Source organism: Sinocyclocheilus rhinocerous, unplaced genomic scaffold (assembly GCF_001515625.1).
Source record: "Sinocyclocheilus rhinocerous isolate Xijiao unplaced genomic scaffold, SAMN03320098_v1.1 scaffold425, whole genome shotgun sequence".
Classification (NCBI taxonomy): domain Eukaryota; kingdom Metazoa; phylum Chordata; class Actinopteri; order Cypriniformes; family Cyprinidae; genus Sinocyclocheilus; species Sinocyclocheilus rhinocerous.
This window is the reverse complement of record NW_015659918.1, coordinates 277,531-302,883: the sequence shown is the minus strand read 5'-3', so window position 1 is coordinate 302,883 and position 25,353 is coordinate 277,531. Positions and strand designations below refer to the sequence as shown.

Sequence of the window (25,353 nt, the reverse complement as noted above, 5' to 3'; positions counted from 1 at the left end):
AATGATAAATGTGTTCATGCTGATATCTGCAGAAAAACGGTACTCTTTGTGTGATATAGATTAAGTTAACTATATTAAATTATATAAATATAAAAAGCATACAGAAGCATTTTTGCCGTCTACAATTTAGAATGCCTGGAATTGTGAGTTTTAATAGACTAATCAACGTGTGTGCACTCTGTGTGTGATTTGGTGATATACTTGATAATGTCAGATCGCACATCATTACAACAACACTTACCATATTATCGCAGACGATGCTGTATCACACACCCCAGACTCGAATTGAGTGGAAAATTAATCATCCGCAGTTGTGCGAGCACTTGTTTGCACGTGAGTAAAGGTGTTTTTTAGGAGTCTAACTTGCAGACACCAGACCACTCTATCTATCTATCTATCTATCTATCTAGTGTTGTAGTAGAATTCCATTTACAAACATGTCTATGAGCATATGATCATGTAAGTAAGCAGATGCTTGTATCCAGGGTGACTTAGAGTTCACTTATTTTAGAGTCTGTCCCTGCTGGGCTCAGCCATGTTTGTTCTGGTTTCTTCCGGTTGCCAGTCTCCGCTTTTTTTTCTTCTTCTTCTTCTTCTTTCTTTCTTTTTTTTTTTAAAGCAATAATTATCCCAGAATAAATTTGTATGGATGTATCATCTCAAATGGAGATTGAGGTCTAGTGTGAATGCAGTGATTGGAGTTGATGGACTGAGGTTAACTTCCCATCAGCCCTAATGGCGGTCATTATAACCACCGGCACCTGTACCAAAGAGATGCCATACCAGACTTCATTACCGCTCTTTTGTCATTCTGAAACAAAATAAATTGACCAATAATGTCTTAAATACAATTCTTAGTTTTGTGTATGTGCGTGACCTGACCTCAGTTGAGCTAATCCAGAATGTTTCTCTCACGTCTCCTTCTTTGAAAATTAACATTTCATCTGAGAGCCAAAGGGATTATCTTCCTGACAGTGAGCACAATTAGACACTATTACCATCAGCCTGTCATCAAACGACTTTCTTTTCCTTTATTCTTTCTTTCTCTTGCAGCTTTTGCATATTTTGATTAAAAAAACATTAGTTAATGATTGCTGAATATACGTATTAAAGACAAAAGGAGGATTTGGCACTAAAGACAAGTTTTGATGAATGTGGCTGTTAATATGCAGTTATAAAATTAGAGTGTGTCATCGCAAAGAAATTAAATCAATATGTATGTTTTTTCCCTCACGACTATTCACTTGGATGTGACATATTTATTACTATCAATACCAAGACTGAAAGGATTCCAGTCAGTTTCTAGCGGGTTTAAGTGTGTCCTGACTGAAGCTTTCTTTATGAAACTAATTGATAGATCTTCTAGAAGTACCAGGCCATTGGCAAGTCACAAAGTACAGAGTCGTTGCATATTTCAGAAACTTTTCAATAAACGTTTGAAACACATTTACTTACTCTCGTGTCGTTCCAAACTTGTATGACTTTCTTCTGTAGGACGTAAACTATTTTTTTTTTAAGAAGAATCTTGGTAACCAAACAGTTTAAGTTCCCAATAATTTCCATTGGAAGGACAAAATACAATGAAGTCAATGGAAAGCACTGGTTACCAGTTTGCCCAAAATAACTCACATCTTCATTTAATCTTCTTTTGTGTTCCACAGAAGAAAGAAAGTCATACAGTCATGTGCCGTCTAGAAGTGTTGAATGGAAGTTAATGGTAACTAGGGACTGTTAAATTAATGGTGCTTTTATGGTGATGATTGCCATTTTTGGAGCATATTTGTATGACTTTGTATGACTGACTTTCTTATTTAGCATGTCAAAGATTTTTGAAGAATGTTGATAGCCAAACAGTTTCAGTTCCCATTGACTTCCTTTGGAAGGACAAAATACAATGCAAGTCAATGGGAACAGAAACTGTTTGGTTACCAACAATTATCAAAATTCAAATGACACTTCATTGACTATTCTTTTGGGTTACACAGAAGAAAGAAAGTCATACAGGTTTGGAACAACATGATGGTGAGTAAACAATGGCAATTTTCATTTTTTTCAGTGCACTATCCCTTTAAAATCTCCTTGTGCATTCTACAGAATAAATAAATTAACCTTCCATCCTGAAAAAAAAAAAAACATTAAAAATTATTTATTATTATTATTATTATTTTTTACTGCTCTTTTCAACTAAACTGCCCTGTAATGATTTTTAGGTTCCCTGTTTAGTTTACCGCTCCCCTAGAAGTCATAACTGTCATCATAAACTTGCTAGTTTATAATTTTGCTGCTCAATCCGCAGTGGTGACATCAGTGTGAGCACCCTTTCCTTCCATACATCCTGCTGAGGTGTGTTAGGGGTACAGTTGGAAGTGTTTTAGCGACAGCAGCTAGCTGTGAGCCTGACAAGATCCTTTTGTCACTGTCGCTCAGCCTTCTGATATTTCCATTGGATTTTTGGAGGGGTGACCTACATTTTTGTGTGTGGCTCTCACTGGCTTCACCATTTAATACAGCAAAGGATTAGTGAGGGTCTTACTTTGAACAACATACCGGGAACTGCATCAATCCTTGTTGAATGATCCGGAGTGTCTAGCCAAACACTAATACAAATATATATAAAATATATATATATATATATATATTTTATACAACAGTTCGTTCTGTTCTCAAATCTGATTGGTTGAGAACCGTGAGATTTTGTACTGGTATCGCTACAGGAACGCCCTTTCCCAATTTTGTATCACTCCGCTTGTTCTAGCCGGGTCTATATATATATATATATATATATATATATATACACTGTATATGCAATATTTAACTACTTATTGAGACTACTTATTAACAATAGAAAGAAAAAAAAAATTCCACTCCTTTTTCCGAACTAGCGTATTGTGTTTTAAATTATGGGAGGTTTGGGTAAGTTCACAAAGGCTGAAACAAATTATTTCAAATCATATGGTTACACTTCAAGTAATGCTTATTCATCAGTTTGACTGAATGAGCTGTACATTTTCCTTCATGTTCTATCTTCAGAAGTCTTTTCAGCACTGAAAGACAACATATACTTCGCATTTTTGGTCTGCTCTCTCTTGATTCAATTTACGATATATCCTCTGAATAATTCTCTGGAATGCTGGAATCTCTAATTTTTCTCCCCAAATCCTGAAGTCTCTTTCCAGGTTTGTTTTCACACTGATGCTTTAAAATGTAATTGCTATGTAATATAGACACATATTACTACAATGATATCAGACGTCTGTAATATTTATGTAGAAATAATCTAGCTTTAGGGGTTATTCATGGTATGTTGAAATAATGTATTAATGATTTTATACGTGTTAATTTCCTTTTAATGTTGGATGGTTGAAGGGTGAGTAGAATAATGTCACCTCATTGTACCCAGTTTTTGAAAGTTTATTATTGCGTTCATAGAGCAAACCTTTTGCTGATTGTTTACAATTTAACGGAAGTTAGTTCCATATTTAGCACAAAGTGTTATTAATTTTCTTGTCTGAGTAGATGAAAGATTTTTAAATAGTTTTTAAATTAAAGCATATACGTTTTCAATTTCAAATTTAAACAAACATGTTCAAATAGTCATTTCAAATTCACATTTCCCTTAACCCCAAATAATTGCTGTCAAAGATACTTTTCCGAGCCCTTTCACATACCATTTTTGCAGGTTAGATTCAATAAATTATCATTTTAGACTATGTTTTGAATTGTGAAAGTTACAGTATCAACATTTATTTCAAAAGTTTAAAGGAAATGTAATTATTTATGTTGTAATTAATGTGTGTCCTTTTTTGTATTGATTCAGTCTAGAGATTGAATGCCCTCACTTATACAGCCATTATAAAGTCTATGCAAAGAGTCAGGCATAGAAGTGGTTTTGAGGAATGCCTTGTGAATGGACTGTTGTGAAACCAGGTTCATAAATAGCAGACACACAATAGTGGACAAGGTGAAATATGCACCAGGTGTGCCTCAACACACTGCCAGCAACATTCCATTTTGTTGGCAAGTGCACTCCAATCATGAGACTAGATGAGGCTTGATGAATGATGAATGTTTTGAGAAAGGATTCTTTACAATCTGTATGCATATATTCCAATACCTTCTAAAAGTACATTTGCATAAAGTTTTCAGTAAGATGTACTCGCAGAATTCCTTGATTTCTTTTCCCACTTTGTCACGATGATGTTCTGTATGTGACCATGGCCTTGGGTTATCCAGTTGAGCTACAGTACTGATGCTGTCCTTGGCTTTGTAATCCCTCTCCCACAGCAAGCCCCTTTTGTGTAGGCATGACCAACTGGATATGTCCCTCTATCAAAAAGCCACAGTGGCTAGCCCTACTTCCCTTGCTTCTCATCCTATTTGTCCAGTGCTGTCTGGGACCAGCCCCTAAGCAGTTGTACGAGGAAAGTGCCTTTGCCATAGGCCAGAATCGGAAATCCAAGACCGGGCAAAGGAACGGAATTGACACCCCTGAGGCTTTTCCGGATCTTGCTAATGGGTTTAAGACAGTTGGCTAATTTGTCAACCTGTTTGTGATTTTGTGCACATTGACAAGTCGGTTAAAGTTTGGCATGCTCACCGTAAGCCGATCAGAGCAATGGGGTTTATTTTAAAGTCTTTTAGGAAATATCTGTTGCTGTATGTTGTCACTCGATGTAGTGTCTCCTCAAATAAGAAGTGATTTTGTCAAACAATGCCTAAAGGCAAATCACCATTTAATAAGGGACTGCCCTCCTTTTGCAATCCAAATGTTAATTTTGATTAGAATCTAGCTTTTATCCAGACTGAGACCTCCGCAAAAGATGCCATCAAGCCATAATTTTCATGTCATTTGAGTGACTTACACTTAACCCAATGGAAATTATGAGCACCTCCACATTCAACTTTGAATGAGTAGCTAAATTGCATCAATTAACATGGAAGTAACCTCAGCCTTTTCCATAAAGATGGTCGAATAACCCTATTAGAGTCTAAAATGCAACCTTGAACTATCCTCTGTGCCTTAACAGCATGTCTCTTGCACCAGAAGTGGTGCCTTTTTGATTCTTTCTTCACAATGATGACTTTAGTGAAAGCATTAGTGGGATAGATTGGGTCCAGAGGTAAATAATGAGAAGGTTTTGAGGGCAGCCATTAGTGCCCCTAACATGAAGTAACCGAGGCATTCCATTAAGGGTCTCTTTTTAGAATTCTGTGCTCGGCCTATTCAGATGTCAAGTGCAGTGATTCTTTTGTGTACATGTGTTTGTGAGTGGGAGGGAAGGTGTGTCAAGCAAAAGACAATTAGAATGAAAACAAGTTTTAATCAAATGGCCCACAGATGTCTATGAGAAATAAAAGGGTTGTGAAGAAGAAGAAGAAGAAAAAAACGCAATTTAAATATTTATATAATGAATGTCAATAAGCAATGGTTTACTTGAAATAAATGACTTTAAACGCTTTCTGAGATTTATTTTATAAACATCTGTTTGTGTGTGTGTGTTTTACTAGGGTTCCTGAGTACAGGTGACCAGGCAGCCAAAGGGAATTATGGGCTGTTGGACCAGATCCAAGCACTCCGGTGGATCAAAGAGAATATCCAGGCTTTCAAAGGCGACCCGAAAAGGGTGACTATATTTGGATCAGGAGCTGGGGCGTCCTGTGTAAGCTTGCTGACCCTGTCACACTATTCAGAAGGTAAAAATAATTTTGTAATAGACAGTTTGACATAGAACATAATTACAATTGCAATTGAGCGATAACTCGGAATTCAGAAAACTAACGTCCCAGTTGTTGGCTATAACGTCACAATTCTGAGACATTAAGACTGTTTTCAACCTGGCTCGTTTGGAGCATTTGTTTCGGAACCTGGTGCGTTTTTCCCTTAATTTGTTTAATTTAGGCATACATGAAAATTACATTTGAATTCATAATCAATACGCCCCCTTTTTTATCTGAAAATACCATCTAATTGCTCTTTGCGAAACAGGTGCAATGAAGCACTGCTGTAAGCCTGCTAAGTTGTTGTCCCGCTACGAGACCTACGAGAAAAATGTGACATGAATTAATACATTTTGGTCCATTTACAAATGCTGCCCTGTGTGTGTGTGTATATACAGTGGGTACGGAAAGTATTCAGACCCCCTTAAATTTTTCACTCTTTGTTATATTGCAGCCATTTGCTAAAATCATTTAAGTTAATTTTTTTTCCTCATTAATGTACACACAGCACCCCATATTGACAGAAAAACACAGAATTGTTGACATTTTTGCAGATTTATTAAAAAAGAAAAACTGAAATATCACATGGTCCTAAATATTCAGACCCTTTGCTCAGTATTTAATAGAAGCACCCTTTTGATCTAATACAGCCACAAGTCTTTTTGGGAAAGATGCAACAAGTTATTCACACCTGGATTTGGGGATCCTCCGCCATTCCTCCTTGCAGATCCTCTCCAGTTCTGCCAGGTTGGATGGTAAACGTTGGTGGACAGCCATATTTAGGTCACTCCAGAGATGCTCAATTGGGTTTAAGTCAGGGCTCTGGCTGGGCCATTCAAGAACAGTCACAGAGTTGTTGTGAAGCCACTCCTTCGTTATTTTAGCTGTGTGCTTAGGGTCATTGTCTTGTTGGAAGGTAAACCTTCAGCCCAGTCTGAGGTCCTGAGCACTCTGGAGAAGGTTTTCGTCCAGGATATCCCTGTACTTAGCCGCATTCATCTTTCCCTCGATTGCAACCAGTCGTCCTGTCCCTGCAGCTGAAAAACACCCCCACAGCATGATGCTGCCACCACCATGCTTCACTGTTGGGACTGTATTGGACAGGTGCCTGGTTTTCTCCACACATACCACTTAGAATTAAGGCCAAAAAGTTCTATCTTGGTCTCATCAGACCAGAGAATCTTATTTCTCACCATCTTGGAGTCCTTCAGGTGTTTTTTAGCAAACTCCATGCAGGCTTTCATGTGTCTTGCACTGAGGAGAGGCTTCCGTCGGGCCACTCTGCCATAAAGCCCCGACTGGTGGAGGGCTGCAGTGATGGTTGACTTTCTACAACTTTCTCCCATCTCCCGACTGCATCTCTGGAGCTCAGCCACAGTGATCTTTGGGTTCTTCTTTACCTCTCTCACCAAGGCTCTTCTCCCCCGATAGCTCAGTTTGGCCGGACGGCCAGCTCTAGGAAGGGTTCTGGTCATCCCAAACGTCTTCCATTTAAGGATTATGGAGGCCACTGTGCTCTTAGGAACCTTAAGTGCAACAGAAATTTTTTTGTAACCTTGGCCAGATCTGTGCCTTGCCACAATTCTGTCTCTGAGCTCTTCAGGCAATTCCTTTGACCTCATGATTCTCATTTGCTCTGACATGCACTGTGAGCTGTAAGGTCTTATATAGACAGGTGTGTGGCTTTCCTAATCAAGTCCAATCAGTATAATCAAACACAGCTGGACTCAAATGAAGGTGTAGAACCATCTCAAGGATGATCAGAACAAATGGACAGCACCTGAGTTAAATATATGAGTGTCACAGCAAAGGGTCTGAATACTTAGGACCATGTGATATTTAAGTTTTTCTTTTTTAATAAATCTGCAAAAATGTCAACAAATCTGTGTTTTTCTGTCAATATGGGGTGCTATGTGTACATTAATGAGGAAAAAAAATTAACTTAAATGATTTTAGCAAATGGCTGCAATACAACAAAGAGTGAAAAATTTAAGGGGGTCTGAATACTTTCCGTACCCACTGTATATATATATATATATATATATATATTAGTTAGCTTAGTTAATTTTATACATGCATTATATATCTATGTATGTGTGTGTATAAAATTAACATTATATGCATTATAAAATAAATGTAAAAAATTTCCGTTTGTTTGTTTACAAGTACGTTGTATACAGTGGGTACGGAAAGTATTCAGACCCCCTTAAATTTTTCACTCTTTGTTATTATTGCAGCCATTTGTTAAAATCATTTAAGTTAATTTTTTTTCCTCATTAATGTACACATAGCACCCCATATTGACAGAAAAACACAGATTTGTTGACATTTTTGCAGATTTATTCAAAAAGAAAAACTGAAATATCACATGGTCTTAAGTATTCAGACCCTTTGCTGTGACACTCATATATTTAACTCAGGTGCTGTCCATTTGTTCTGATCATCCTTGAGATGGTTCTACACCTTCATTTGAGTCCAGCTGTGTTTGATTATACTGATTGGACTTGATTAGGAAAGCCACACACCTGTCTATATAAGACCTTACAGCTCACAGTGCATGTCAGAGCAAATGAGAATCATGAGGTCAAAGGAATTGCCTGAAGAGCTCAGAGACAGAATTGTGGCAAGGCACAGATCTGGTCAAGGTTACAAAAAAATTTCTGCTGCACTTAAGGTTCCTAAGAGCACGGTGGCCTCCATAATCCTTAAATGGAAGACGTTTGGGATGACCAGAACCCTTCCTAGAGCTGGCCGTCCGGCCAAACTGAGCTATCGGGGGAGAAGAGCCTTGGTGAGAGAGGTAAAGAAGAACCCAAAGATCACTGTGGCTGAGCTCCAGAGATGCAGTCGGGAGATGGGAGAAAGTTGTAGAAAGTCAACCATCACTGCAGCCCTCCACCAGTCGGGGCTTTATGGCAGAGTGGCCCGACGGAAGCCTCTCCTCAGTTCAAGACACATGAAAGCCCGCATGGAGTTTGCTAAAAAAACACCTGAAGGACTCCAAGATGGTGAGAAATAAGATTCTCTGGTCTGATGAGACCAAGATAGAACTTTTTGGCCTTAATTCTAAGCGGTATGTGTGGAGAAAACCAGGCACCTGTCCAATACAGTCCCAACAGTGAAGCATGGTGGTGGCAGCATCATGCTGTGGGGGTGTTTTTCAGCTGCAGGGACAGGACGACTGGTTGCAATCGAGGGAAAGATGAATGCGGCCAAGTACAGGGATATCCTGGGCGAAAACCTTCTCCAGAGTGCTCAGGACCTCAGACTGGAACTAAGGTTTACCTTCCAACAAGACAATGACCCTAAGCACACAGCTAAAATAACGAAGGAGTGGCTTCCCAACAACTCTGTGACTGTTCTTGAATGGCCCAGCCAGATCCCTGACTTAAACCCAATTGAGCATCTCTGGAGAGACCTAAAAATGGCTGTCCACCAACGTTTACCGTCCAACCTGACAGAACTGGAGAGGATTTGCAAGGAGGAATGGCAGAGGATCCCCAAATCCATGTGTGAAAAACTTGTTGCATCTTTCCCAAAAAGACTCATGGCTGTATTAGATCAAGAGGGTGCTTCTACTAAATACTGAGCATTTTTCAGTTTTTCTTTTTTAATAAATCTGCAAAGATGTCAACAATTCTGTGTTTTTCTGTCAATATGGGGTGCTGTGTGTACATTAATGAGGAAAAAAAATTAACTTAAATGATTTTAGCAAATGGCTGCAATATAACAAAGAGTGAAAAATTTAAGGGGGTCTGAATACTTTCCGTACCCACTGTATATATATACATAAATATATGAAGAGTTCAGATGCAAAAGCCTCTAAATGTCATTTGAAATGTTCTTCTAAAATGAGCATTTTTCTCAGGCTCCTGTGTGTAAATTCAGTAATTTCACTTTAATGGCAATGAATAGGTTCATTTAATTGCCATTAAAGTGAAATAACTGAACATAAACATAGGAGCCTGAGAAAAATGCTCATTTTAGAAGAAAATTTCAAATGGCACTTAGAGGCTTTTGCATCTGAAATCTTCATATATACCCTAATTAATTGCAATCATGATAACTTAAACTGTGATTATGCTCTCTTTTGTCTTTACAGAATCCAGCTTCCAATCCATTACTTAATTACTTATTTCATTTACAACAAATAACACAATCCCCTATTTTCTCTGTGCTGATATATTGAAAGATCTTCTAAGAACAAAAAGACCTTGGTCCCTGTGTGCCTGGCTGCATGCAATTTTCATTGCAACAACAACCCCTACAAGGCATTCATCTGGAACTCAATTGTCCCACTATAAAATATAGATTTTACATTCAATGTCCAGCCTGGCTAGATAGCAGACAAAATATAGTAATGGATCAAATGACCTCTGGCTACAGTTACTCTAACACTAACACAACCCCAAATAAGGAAGTGCCATATTTGATCAAAATAACAGGACAAGATGTAGTTCCCTTCTGGTGTTCCTGTCTGAAAGGTCGGCCATGATTTATGAACGAATTACATAATGTAAATTGTAAAATAAGCAGGAAGGCATTTTATTTAACCTGTTACCTCTACTGTTCACCTGAGCCTTTTGTCTTCAGATGCTTGTCAGGCGCTCTAAAAAGTATAACATTAGAAAACCATTAGTAAGATTACCATTAATAAGATGATGATGAATTACTGGTTAATTTTAATTTATTTAATTTAATTCATTCAAACTAACTTATTTATCAGTAATGATTAATTAAACCAATCATACATTATTTAGGATATGAAATCATTTTCTCATTTTCAAAAAAAAAAAAATCTGTTAAAATCAGTTTTTATTCATGTCATATTGTTCAGATCCCACATGCACAGTTCAATGTGCCTGGCAAAGCCATCATGCATCTGGGTTTGATTAGGACTTCCTTTAACCTAGTTTAAAACATATTATGAGTAATCAGTCTTTGATTTATGGGTAGAGTCTGCTAAGCCCCATTGTCTGGGCATTGGCATTGATATTTTTTTAATGGCCAATACATTAAAAAGGTCTTGGCAGTAGTGCCTTCTCCACATTTTTGATATTTTAAATCTGAGTGAAGGCTATTTTTCACTCTATGTCAGTGCGTCAGAAGCCTCGGTTCAGCCTAGTGAGATCCATGCCCTGAGGTATTGCTATTTTCTAATACACAATCTGTGTCAACGTGCTATGGCCACGCCTGGCTGAGCTGACAAAGGTACAGCATCAATGCATATGCATATTAGTTGGCGTCTATGTCAGGCAATGACTGATATTACTTACCCATATAACAGTAAGCAGGGACAAAAGACCCTAGGCTTCATTATAAAGCATTCTTATTCTACATGCTCTTTCATTTTCGAGTCCGTTTTGATGAGGTCCAACCAAAGTCTTCAATGAGACATTGTAATATACATTATGAAATAAACAAGCACCTTGCTTTGTGTTTCTTCATTATTGCTGTGCTCATTATTTTCCCTCAGTTCTCACTTTGATTATTGTTAAATGGATAGTTCACTTCATCCTTCATCACTGACTTGCTCCCATGTTGATCCAAACCACTAAAACTTCATCTTGAATGAAGGTATTTTTAATGAAACCTGAGAGATTTCTGTTCCTCCACTGAACATCCATTCACCTAAAACATGGATGCTTCATAAAGTTTATAAAGAGATTGCAAAAGTAATCCATATGAATCAATCGGCTTACACAAAGTCTTCTGAAGAGGCACGCTCCATTCATATGATGAATAGATTTAATTTAGGCTCTTATTCACATATAAACATTGATCAACACATGCATATAGCACATCAAATGTGGTTAAAGGAAGCTCAGTCATACTTTATTGACAAGCAAGCACAAACCTCAATGGTTCTTGTGGAAGCTTAAATGTGTTTGCGTGACACGTGACACACATCAAACATTTTTCATTGTTGGGTGAAAAAATCCTTTAATATTAATAAATGTTTTTATTTTATTTTCAGATTTGTTTCAGAAAGCCATCATCCAGAGTGGGACTGCTTTGTCAAGCTGGGCTGTCAACTACCAGCCAGCCAAATACACCCGCATACTAGCTGAGAAGGTGGGCTGCAATATGCTAGATACTGTAGATCTGGTGGAATGTCTACAGAACAAAAACTACAAGGAGCTGATTGAACAGTACATCACACAGGCCAAGTACCACATTGCATTTGGTCCAGTTATCGATGGTGACGTCATCCCTGATGATCCCCAAATTCTGATGGAACAGGGAGAGTTTCTCAACTATGACATCATGCTGGGCGTCAACCAGGGTGAGGGTTTTAAATTTGTGGATGGCATCGTGGACAGTGAGGATGGTGTCTCTGCAAACGACTTTGACTTTGCTGTGTCTGATTTTGTGGACCACCTCTATGGTTATCCAGAGGGCAAGGACACGCTTCGAGAAACCATCAAGTTCATGTATACCGACTGGGCTGACAAGGAGAACCCGGAGACCAGGCGAAAGACGCTAGTTGCACTCTTTACTGATCACCAATGGGTGGCGCCAGCGGTAGCTACGGCGGACCTTCATGCTCAATATGGATCTCCAACATATTTTTATGCTTTCTACCACCACTGTCAGAGCGAAATGAAACCTAGCTGGTCGGATTCAGCACATGGAGACGAGGTGCCTTATGTGTTTGGAATTCCCATGATTGGGCCCACTGATCTCTTTAACTGTAATTTCTCCAAGAACGACGTCATGCTTTCGGCAGTAGTAATGACTTACTGGACGAATTTCGCAAAAACTGGGTAAGTTGAAGCCTTTTATTTGTTCTGTTAATTAATCATGCACAATGGATTCAGTATCACATACCTGTGAATAATTATTTGAACACTTTTTCACTTGTTATCATGGTTAGTGACATGACACTCATTTTATGTATCAGTTTCTTTTAAAAAATCCTTAAATATGCAGTTTAGTGTTACAATTATTTGAATACAGCTCTTCGGTGATGATAATACTTTTTCATTTTGTGTCATAAAAACAAAAAATATGGGTGTATTATGGATGCTATAGCTGTCCTGAAATAAGGCTATGGATGAAAAATGCTAATAATTATATATGTAGTAAATGTTGCATTGAATGAATGAATGAATATACTTTTGATCAAAAATAAGTATTGTACAATCACATATATTCATTCAAAGTGTAAAGAAAATATTGCTTTTTAACTAGTCATTACAACACATGACATTTTGTTGAAAAACTTAATTTTTTTCTTGATCTTGGACATTTGTCATTGTCCCATTAAGCAACACTTAAATATTTCTTTACCTGCTTATTTTAATTTTTCATTTTGTGTCATAAAAACAAAAAATATGGGTGTATTATGGATGCTATAGCTGTCCTGAAATAAGGCTATGGATGAAAAATGCTAATAATTATATATGTAGTAAATGTTGCATTGAATGAATGAATGAATATACTTTTGATCAAAAATAAGTATTGTACAATCACATATATTCATTCAAAGTGTAAAGAAAATATTGCTTTTTAACTAGTCATTACAACACATGACATTTTGTTGAAAAACTTTATTTTTTTCTTGATCTTGGACATTTGTCATTGTCCCATTAAGCAACACTTAAATATTTATTTACCTGCTTATTTTAATGTAAACTACATCCTTTCAGATGTCCATTAAGATTCCTTAGGATTAAGATTCTTATTCTATAAAGAATGGTTGTTTTTAACTGCCTCAGACCACACAATGTGGAACATCACTTTCTATTTAGGGAACTTGTCCTAAATGAGTCATGGTTTTGATTAAAGAACCTTCAGTGGCCTCTGCTGTCTCCTCACATATCACAATTTCAAGACTCAACATTGTCAGTCAGATAGGCCTATTCTTTTAAAGGTCACATATTATATACCTTTCTGGAGTTTTATTTTAAGTCTTGCTGTCCTTAAGAATATATATTTGCGGTATAAGTACCAAAAAACATCTAAATATATATTTACAGCTCCTCTCTCAGGAGCTCTGCAACGAACAGGTCGATTTTGGCCTGTCTAATTGGTCGTGTATGCTGTAGCCTGCTGTGGATTGGTGATACTCACAAGTAAGGTCTATAGAAACACCGGTAATGATGGTCACTGCTGAGGGAAACTGTCTGGCCTTACATGTTTGAGCCGAACTCAGACCCCGAATCGGCGACGACAGGAGACAACCACCCACCTCCTCAAACGCGTTTACAATAGGATGTTTCAGAATGGTAATTCATGTTTTTTGGCAAAAGGAGTAGGTCTGACGTGACCTATTTACGGAAGTCACAACGGTTCATGAAAAATCGCAGCTACTTTATGCAGGCTGTGTGCATTTGACTGGATTGACTGTTTTGAAACTTACATGGTAGTTACATAGCACCTAGACCTCAGTTATCATGAAAAAAGCCAGGAAATTTCAGTTTTGACAATATGGGACCTTTAATGATATCGGACCAGCTCTTAACTAGCCTCTTGAGTTATGGGGTTCTCTCCATCCTTTTCTCCATACAGCATCACTGCACTCAGGGCAAGCCCAATTCATCCCGAACCTACTTCAAATATAAGTGACTGGGGCCCCCTCGTACTTTCAGGGCTCCATTCGTCGTTTATAGGCCGAACAGGCACTGCAGTTTGGCACCACTCCAGGTGATACCTGTGTGTCAGGAGATAGATTGGCAGGCTCATCAGTACCTCACGTCAGGCTGCTCTCCCTCCGCTGGCTAAGTGTTTCTCTCAACGTGAGTACTTTAAAACAGAGGAGGAAAAGCAATTTCAGCAGCACTTGGAGAATGCTCACTTTGCAAGAGAGTCACTCCAGCCTGTGGTAAACAATCCAGTGGTGATATCAGCCTCTCTGAGTATTTCCACAAAAACAGGGCAAATAAATAACATGGAGGGAAATGTGCAGAATGTAATGTCTCATTTTAGCCTTCCTTTGTTGTTGCAACAAACCGTTGCGGCTGTCAAGCTTGGGTGCTTAGACTGGAGAGAGCAAGACATGGGTCATTAATGCTATGACTGAGGAAAATTAACATGCACTGGTGTTCTGGATGTCAAGTGTCAACATTGGCTTTGTGGATTTTATGGGTCAGGTATATTATGCACACACATTTTTATTATACATCAGCAGCAGACCTGAAATAAAAACCTGAAATGGATAGATGAAATTTGTTCACTATCACATTGTTCCAATCCGTTATTACTCTACTTCTTCTGTGAAAAGTCCAAAACTACATTGAACCCTATTGAATTTGTATACAGAGAGAGAGAGAGAGAGATAGAGTTTTCCCATTAATATATCATTTTGTGTTCTAAAGAAAGTCATACATGTTTGCAACAACCTGAGGATAAATTCTGATGACATAATTTAGATTTATGCCAGTTAAGTTTTCAAGGAATCACAGTTTATATTTATGTTATACATAGGTTAATATTTCCAATTAACTTCTGAAAATTACACTACATAACCACTGTGTTTACATAATTTAACCTTTATTTTGGATAAATACAGTTCTAAACAGCAGTACTACTGACAAAACTCATTTACCAAACATTTTAGGGAAAAAAAAAAAAATAGATAACAATTAAAAGTAACAACTGACATCTCAGCCCTGTATGTTGTGTTGCATAAAATTATTTGCAGCACAGTAAAGACTTTTACAAATGACATAAAACTCATACAAACCTTTATTTCACCAAAGAAATAAACCATTTTGGTGGCACTGAGAACTGCTCTCTCCTAAAGAGGATGCAAAAAGCCTGTGATTTGTAAGTCAACAACTGGGTTTTAGTAATGCCGCTTCTGGAAGGTATCTGGGGGATGTATTGTTTCAACTGTCAATTAATTTAAACCAACCACTCTGGGTAATACTGGGAAAAATGCTAAACAAATACATAAATAAACAAAAAAACCTTGCATGTTTTAGAGTGAAACCTTAGCAGAGGTCTATCACTCTCTGGAGGCAGAATACTTCCTCTGTGTGTTTTAGAGGAGTAATAAGATTAGTATCCCCACTTTAGTAATATCACCTTGTTGTGGTACGAACTGAATGAGGTGATGTAAACGACTCTTTTTGTGAAACTCCCTGCTTGAATGCTTGTGCAATTTAGTTGTTTATTGTTACTGCATAACTTTACAAGCCCTGAAATATTGTCGATACTGTGCATTACATTATAAATGATGATAATGGCTCTACATAGATATTAGTTCCTGGAAGCATAAGAAAATGTGAAGAAATGACTATTCCCAGTTATATTTTGCACACACCATTAAATGGATCTTTAAGTAAATGCATTTCTGCATCATGGAATCACACCGTTTGCCAAATTCTGGCTGGGAGAGTGAAATCCGTTAATGAAAGTGAAAATCGATATGGATTTCAGCCATTACAGAAGTATACTCACTGACTGAAATGAAGCATAACATTCCCTGATGATGCTGTCTAAGGATATGGTGGATTTAACCATGGAAAAGGCTTTTGTAATTCAAAAGAAAGTACCATTGCCTACAGTGTGAACAATCTGAATATGAACCTGTGGTGACTGTATACTTCAGGCAATAATTAAATAATATGAGTGCTGTTTTACTGAATATCAGCGTGGCTGTGATTTGGTTATAGGCACGAGGCCATGCAGATTGTTCAGTGTCACTGAGAAATGCACAGAGAAATGCTTGTCTGGAATGTTGCAAGCACAGACAAATTGAATAATTCAAACAGTGAAGTGTCACAGTAATACACCAAACTGCTCAGAACTGTTGGTGGGCCGCATGTTCAACTGTTGTAGAACTGTGACCTGTTCCAACATTTTAAATGGGCTGAATTAAAACAAAAAAAAACAAAAAAAACATGCAGGTTGTTCAGTGTCACTGAGAAATGCACAGACTGGCAGCTTGTCTGAAATGTTGCAAGCACAGACAAATGGAGTAATTCAAACAGTGAAGTGTCACTGTAATACACCAAACTGTTCAGAACTGTTGGTGGTCCGCATGTTCAACTGTTGTAGAACTGTGACCTGTTCCAACATTTTAAATGGGCTGAATAAAAAAAAAAACATTCTACAGTTCTTTCTGGTGATACAGTTATGTTCTAAACTGTTAAAACACACAAATGTAACCCAATTTAAAATGTTTTGCAACCCACTGATGGGTCAGTTATGGACAAACCCATCCATGGGTTATTCTAACATAGCATTTTGAATATAATGTAACTCAACATAACGGTAGGGTGACCATACGTCCTCTTTTCCCCGGACATGTCCTCATTTTGGACCTAAAATAATGTGTCTGGCAGGGATTTCTTAATCGCCCAAAATGTCCGGGATTTGGCTGTTTTCTTTATCTCGCTCCCGCTGAATCTCTGACCATTGCCGCCTGCTCCCGCAATATGTTTCGCTCCCGTGATTTTCATGTCCACTCCTTTAAACATTATAATATTGTCATAGGCGGAGCGTGTGTAAAGCCCCGTTCAAGGCTGGGGAAGGCTTAAGCCCCGTTCACACTGCCAGCGACACACAGCGACAAAGCGACATGCTCCCATTCATTTTCAGTGGAGAGCTGGCGACTTCCGGTGACAGTGACCGTTGGCGACAGAATGTGGACGTGCCAAGCGATGTGAGTCAAGCGACAAAAGTTAAGAATTGTTTAACTTTATGCAAATGAACAGCGAATTTCGCGAGCGACAACCAATAGGAGTGAAGAATCTGTCAGTGGCGCTCACACGTCACTGTCTTGAGTGCAGGCAAGACAGGACAAATTTCCTGAGCGATTTCACTGTTTTATATGATTTTACTGTAACCACATACATGGATATAAAAAAAAAACATGATGTGTAGAAAAGAAACTGTTGGCTGTTTAAGTGAGTTTGATTCATACATTGATGGTTCGAGTTAATGATTGAGCACCGGTTAATGATTGAATGTACTTTTATTTCTTTTAAGTCTAATTCCTAGTCATATTAGAATTATATCTTCGTTTTACCGGCAATATATATAGTTTGTGATTGCATTTTATATGTCCAGACGTGCAGTCTAGCTTACCAATAACATTAGAGCGACAGCAGTTGGAACGCCCACAAGCATCTTCACAGCACAGAGTCTAGCGACATACAGTGAAAAAGTCGCTGGCAGTGTGAACGGGGCTTTAGCCTTCCCCTGGCCACGGGGACTTGGGGCAAACATGTCACTAAATTGGACAAAAATGCCCCTGCACAAACAAATTAAATCAATTATGTCTGTTGCTAACAAAGTGAATATGAATAAACAGTGTCGATTGCAGTGTCGACATTAAATTGAGATCTGTTCATTTTGTACCATATTTAATTTTAGGCGTTTTTACAGTGTTGCACATTTTAACCAATCACAAACAATTCTGTTGAGCTTAGGAATGCAATGGCCAATCAGAAGCATTCAAATGAGTCATCGTTCAAACTCATCAGTTTTGTTGAGTGCACACACGTCCGCTGACTGAATTCTGGACTCTTGCCAATTCTCTCATCATAAACAACAAAGCGCAGATGTACGTACAATGTAAGTAAGAGATTAATTTAACAGTGTATACAGCTTCAGTGATTATAATGATAGTTTTGTTTTTTTGAGAGTGCTTAAACTCGCATAGATAAATGTTAGTGATAATGTCACTTTCTATATGCCGCATCAAGGAGCCGCTCTCAGTATGCGGAGTATTTAAATCTCTTTTGAATGATCGTTTGCGCTGTTTACTTTCACTTTCAATTTCACGATCACACGCACTCTGTGTAAAGGGAGCACATCTTACATGATCAGATATTTGTCAATGAGCTCAGGATCTGTTGAGCAGCAAATACTCCAGCATGGTCTTGTCAGTCATTTCTCCTTATTCTTGACCTGAGATCAGCCAAATCTGTCTCCGGCAGCTCTTCTTGGATGCAGGGTTGCCAAGTCCGCGTTTTTTCCTCTAACATTTGCACTCTCTATTCTATTTCTATACTAACTACTTGTTTTTTTTTTTTAAAGAAAAAAAGGAGTCTTTAACACTAGCATTCTCTGTTCTTTCTTTCTACTTATTTTCTTTTTATTTATTATAAATAATGACCTTCTAACACAAGCTTTATCTATTATTTGTCTGTTCTATTGACATTTAAAAAGACCCTCTAACACAAGCATTCCCTATTCTTTTTCTATTCAATTTACTTGTTTTGTGTTTATTTATTATAAAAACAAAACAAGCAAACAAACACAAAAACATACTTTTAGGTGAAACCCCACCCACGAACCCCGCCCCCCCCACACTGTCCTCTTTTTGAAAAACTAAAGTATGGTCACCGTACATAATGGGTTATTGTATGCTTGTTCATTTTTACAGGAATACTATCTTATTTTTACCTGCTACATGGGAAGGATGGATTTCCAGATTAATTTAAATCTTGCAATCATGTACACTATACAATCACTGTGTTTACACAATGCATCCTTTTTATTTTTGATTAATACAATTCTAAATGCAACACATATAGATAATCTGTATGCAAAACTGCAGCATTATAATTTTTTTTATTAATTTATCTCTACAAAAAAGTAGTTATTTGACATTTAAAGTAAGCATTCTCTGTTATCCCTTTTTCAATTAAATCTGAGCTAGTGTTGGATTGATGTTTGGTGAAGGAACATATTTAACATGCAAACCAATTAAATTAATTATTATTATAACATATTATTATAACAAATAAAATATATTTTTTTCTTTTTCCCCTGTCATGCGAAGTGACTAATGCTGATCTCGGGCCCTGTATGTTACACTGTGTAAAATAAAATTATTTACAGCACAGTAAAGACTTTGTAGATATAAAAGTTTTTCAATTTTTTCCACTCTCTGTTTGCTCCAGGTTCACTGCTGGGAGAAATCCCATTCTGAGCAATTCAGGAGCAATTAAAAACAGACACGTCACTTTTCATTTTGCACCACTCACAAACTGGTCTGAAAAAGAGACAAGTGATACAAACAGTTAAACATAGTACTGCCTTTGTACTAAATATCAACACTATTGGATTCATGTTGACTTTAAAAAAGTTAGTTTTATCTATTAGTTTTGTGTAAACAGTTTCAGCTCCCTAGAATGCATCTAACTTTGTGATTATATAAATGATAAAAGCAAAGTGGATGTAATGGGACATATGCTGCACACCGTGCCACTTTAGTGAAGTGCTGCTCTTATCTGAAATACAGAAACTGAGTAGCTGTAGATTGGCTCGGTGGTAAATAGCTTAGAGCATTGCTTGCTTTTCTCAGGTCTGAATTCTCTGAAATAGTCATTAGTATTGTTATTGCTTACATACTTATATAGGCATTACCAGAGGTTAAAGCAAACAAATGAAATACCATTGATTCTCTCTCATGTTTGCTTGTAGCTAGATTAGATTGTTGATTCCCTGCCATATATGCATGCAGTGAGATGGTGCCCTTGTGAGAGATTATTTGTGGAAAAGAAAAATGTATTATATTTTCCACAATAATTTACTTTGCAAGCCATAATAAATAATATAGTCAAACCATGAATAAATTTAACATTCACCATCAGCTGCCTTCCATTTGATATCAGTAACACACACAGACTCACATGACATCATTGCCACAGTTTAAATTAATATTTCACCCAAAAATAAATGCCATTTGTATAATTGTTTATTCACCCTCACGTCATTACAAACCTATATGATTTCCTTTTTCCTTTTGGACACATGGTTCCACGATTAAAAGTCTTAAACCAACTTATTAAATTCAAAATGGATCATTATAGATTCATTTATTCATGCACCTTTGAAAGCATTTATCCATCAATTATTTTACTTATTTAGTAGTGCTTATTTAATCATTTTTATTCAGGTATTGTTTTTGTGTTAAGGGCTCTCGTTCAGTTTCACGCATGCACATTTTTCAACATGCCTTGAAATGTAATGAAAAGACAGCACACCATATTACAACAAAACATATGGCCATACCATGGGATATTAAAGATTCAGATTCTATTTGGGATTCTTTCATTTACTACTGTTATTAAATATGATAATAATCTCAAATGAGGCCAAGTAGACCAGCAGAACATTGAACCTGTCATCCTTGAAAGTTTCACACAATAACATACCATTCAAGAGCCATAATAACTTGAATGAATATAGCAGTTGAAGAAAGCTTTAAAATAGTTTGGAAGAATATTTGACTGAAATCATCATACGTACAGTTACGTGCTATGCATGTTGAGTATTTATTATAAATTTGAAACTAGCAATCAGCCAGCTTGTAACAAAATAATGCAAGCTAATTTACATCAGCTATCATTTTAAGAATACTTAGTAGTAAGCATTATACTGTGCTGCTATAGATACAGCTGTATAGCTGCTACCGATATCATAAATCCCTACAGATGTAATTGCGTGGCTCAGAAAACAACATTCCTATTTAGCTTGATTGACATTGATATTTACTCACTAGAAACTGTTCATATTTACATAAAAACATGTTTAAATCTCTATATAGCAGCAATTCATCCCTGGAACAAAACAATTTATTAATAAATAAAGTGATAAGGTAAATGAATAAGGATTCAGTGGCTTTACAACACCTTGGATTCCAGTACAGTTTTGGTTATTTACATTTAAACATTATGTTTAATGATGGACCCTGGTAGAGTGACCATATTCACCCAGAGTGGCACTGTTCTCTAGATCTGCTCTGTCAGACATGCATTCAACCTCACCGCCCAGTCTGCCAGAGTCAGATTAACCATATGGGCATTTGGGCATGCGTTCAGGGGCACCATGTCGAGGGTGGGTACAAGTGCATCCGTGGGGACATATATTGCCACAAAAATGCTTTCAAATATGTGCCGCAATGGCTGTCTCTTTTGGGTGATTTTAGGGTTCCTTCACTGTCAGAATTGCAACACATACTACACGTTTCGGTCACACTTTATTTCAAGGACCAGTTCTAACTATTAACTAACTATTAATTATGATGTTTGCCTCAATAAACTCCTAATTTGCTGCTTATTAATAGTTAGTAATGTAGTTGTTAAGTATGGGGTAGGATTAAGGGATCTAAAATATGGTCATGCAGAATAAGGCATTAATATGTCCTTTATAAGTACTAATAAACAGCCAGTGTGCTAGTAATATGCATGCTAATAAGCAACTAGTTAATGCTGAGAATTGGTCCCTAAAATAAAGTGTTACCTACATTTACCTACCTACTAATTTTGTATATAGCCATTTATTTATATTGTCCCCAACTACATAGTGACGCAAATAACAATATAGAAGGTAATTTGTCCTCACAGGCCTTGAGGGTTTAAATTCATGCATTCCAAACCGTGTTTCTCAATATCTTTAAATCACTGCAAAGCTTACTTATTTTCCCTTCTTGTCATGCCAAATTATTTGTAGTCTGCAATGCTTGAAAAAAACCTGTTGACAAAAGATGACTACTGAGGCCAATTTTTAGCAAAATCTGTGGAGAAGTGCAGCTATTGCTTCAGAAACAAACCTTGACAAAGCTAATGCACTAAGAGAAAAATGCCGGCCTGGTTTTTACCACCTCATCTCCATATTTAGAAACCTTTTATGCCCGGCTAGGTTGTCTGCTGCTCCCAGACTGAATAATGTGGAGGAGTGGTAAATTGGCTTTCCAGTTAAAACCTTTCTCACTAGGTATGTTCTTTTTGTGGTTAGGAAAGCTATACCAGTAATGACTGTTCAAATACAGAGCAATGCTGTATTCTTTAGTTCAAATGTGTCAGATATGAAATTGTACTTAGCAGATATTTGATTCCTATGAAACTGGGCAAAAGGGAGATGAAGAGGTTACATCTCGATGTTATAATATCCTTAGGTTCAACAACCCAGAGTTAAGCTATCATTATAGCATATGTGTGTTCAAAAACACATACAGTGCACAGAGGTTAAAGATATTGATGCATGTGTGGTTATGAGCATCTGTGTAGACTTGCTCTTTATTACTGCAATTTTAAAGAACACACTGCATTGCACTTAAAAAGCTATTTGTTTCTAAATTTTTAGGCAAATACTGACGTGTTCTTTAAATTCTCGTTTTAGGGATCCGAATCAGCCAGTTCCACAGGACACCAAATTCATCCACACGAAGCCTAACCGCTTCGAGGAAGTGGCTTGGTCTAAATACAACCCAAAAGACCAGCTTTATCTACACATTGGGCTGAAGCCAAGGGTGAGAGATCACTATCGTGCGACTAAGGTTGCCTTCTGGTTAGAGCTGGTACCTCATCTTCATAACATCAATGAACTCTTTCAATACGTCTCGACCACGACTAAGATACCTCCTCAGGATACTACGCCATTCCCGTACACTAAGAGACTGGGTAAAACATGGCCGTCCACGACACGTCATCCTGGTGTTCCTCCCGCCAACACCAAACAAACTACAGACCAGCGTAAAGGCAATGATTTGGGCGACGACTCAGCGGTGGTTATCGAGACAAAGCGAGATTACTCCACCGAACTCAGCGTGACCATCGCGGTGGGTGCTTCTCTCCTTTTCCTCAACATTCTGGCCTTTGCAGCACTCTACTACAAGAAGGATAAGCGCCGTCACGAATCCAACCGACGTGGGCCCAGCCCACAGCGGAACTCTGCACCAGCTAATGCAGTGGCTAACGCCAATGACATTGCACATTTGCAGAGCGAGGAGGTGATGTCGCTCCAGATGAAACAGCAGCAGATGGAACACGAGCACCATCATGAGTGCGATGCTCTGCCAGGTCATGATACGCTTCGTCTTACCTGCCCAGCCGATTACACACTTACTCTACGACGTTCGCCTGACGACATCCCGCTCATGACGCCAAGTACCATAACAATGATTCCTCACTCTCTGGCCGGAATGCAGCCCCTGCACAATTTCAACACGTTTGGAGGTAGTCAGAACAGTACCAACCTGCCCCATGGGCACTCCACCACCAGGGTATAGCTTTGTGCTGTGCACTAAAAGATCCTTTTCAGAACTCTAGGACATGGTCTGCTAAGGCATTGGGCGTTAAGGTCCTTTGTTTGTCATGGCAAACTGTGCTGACTTTGTTCCACTCTGAGACTTATCTTGGTGGATGAGATGTTATTTTCCTATGAAGCCTTCTTGCAGAATATATCAAAGTCAAATATGACCTACTTGCGAAAAAAAATGAATGTTACTAAAGTAATACTTTATTTGGAGACTTTATTTGGCTTGGTAAGGGCAGGGGACTTTACACCAAAAGACAAGAACTCTCTCCAAAGGACTATTTTGCTTGTATAGACAACATATACACCAACAAAAGAGAGGTTAAAGGATCTGACGAAGCTTTGTATGTGTCATAACATATGTCATATACCAAGAGCAACAATGAGAGCAATGTTATTATACGAGAACTATATTTCAGACGAACACATTAATATTATTTTCTGAGAGTGTTTTCACATACCCAACCTGTGGATTGAACTCAAAAATCCCAGCCTGAAATGTAATTATAACAAAATTTGTAAAGGTGACAAAATGTAAATACTTGTGAGTCAAATACAAATATTAAAATAATTACAAAAGCTTTTATTGTTGTTTAGTTCAAAATATGACTATTATGAGCTTACGTTTTTGTTACGGTGTGTGTAAATATATCAATCATTATCTTTTCTCTTTTTTTTTTCTTAAATCATATCTGTGCTAAACAGCCTTTACACCTGAAAAATAAATCAAAGAGAAGACAGCATTCTTATTCCAAAGCCTCTCAATATCCATCTCAGTCATCTGAGTGTTATTTTGTCCTAATGTTTGACGAATATTGCATGTTTGATTGCTGCTTTTCATTTGATGACCCAATACCGTGACCCCATACAGATGTTAAAAATGAAATATTGCTTCTAATTACATTACAGTGCTGGGTGAAGTTGCCCATTCAAGCTGGATGTAAATCAGGGCAACTTCTACCCACATCCAGTTTTACTAGTTGGATATGTTTGTAAAGAAGTATATGTTAGATATTTCTATTCGTAACATGCTAGCAATATGTAAAGTATTGTGCCAGGCTTGTGATATTTTGGGTTAAAACATAAGTGAATGAGTGTAAATACAAATAATTTTGATTACTATAAATAAATACAAACAAAGAAAAAAATAACCCTGATATTTTTCAGTTCTGCATCCTATAGCAAAGATGTTGAAAGCGCAAGAAAGAATTAAAAAAAATAAATTAATAAATGAGTTTATAAAAGTTACGTTTGTATACTAAATCAGTTCATGATTCATGTTAGCCCTTGGTTTGTTACCTGTCAGTACAACAAGGGTCCAATGTAGGGTTCTAAATAATAGTTTGTCTTATATTGTTTGCAGTTTTTGCCTTAAGTGATAGATGATATTTCTGGCTGGACACATGTATAAAAATTTTCTGCCGCATTTTTAATAAAATATCACAGTATTTTCTAAAACTGTGTCTTCAGATTTGTTGACATTTTGTTGAACTTTGTTTGAAAAACTGATATGCACCCAGGATGGTAATACCAATGTGAAGTGTTTCTTCTTCTTCTTCTTCTTCTTCTTCTTCTTCTCTCAATAATAACACTTTTTTTACTTCTTCTTCTTCTTCTTCTTCTTCTTCTTCTTCT

The 25,353-nt window shown here is 37.4% G+C and overlaps 1 protein-coding gene across 1 annotated transcript in view; it reads left to right on the top strand.

Annotated features, from left to right (window-relative positions):
* Window positions 1-24,259, top strand: part of LOC107724264 (neuroligin-4, X-linked-like) — a 109,355-nt gene extending 85,096 nt beyond the window's left edge. The window contains exons 5-7 of the mRNA XM_016533106.1: window positions 5,509-5,694; window positions 11,696-12,485; window positions 22,804-24,259. Of these exons, the coding sequence (XP_016388592.1) occupies window positions 5,509-5,694; window positions 11,696-12,485; window positions 22,804-23,692 (1,865 nt within the window). The 3' untranslated portion in view covers window positions 23,693-24,259. The remainder of the gene's footprint in view (window positions 1-5,508; window positions 5,695-11,695; window positions 12,486-22,803) is intronic.
* The last annotated feature ends 1,094 nt before the right edge of the window (window positions 24,260-25,353 follow it).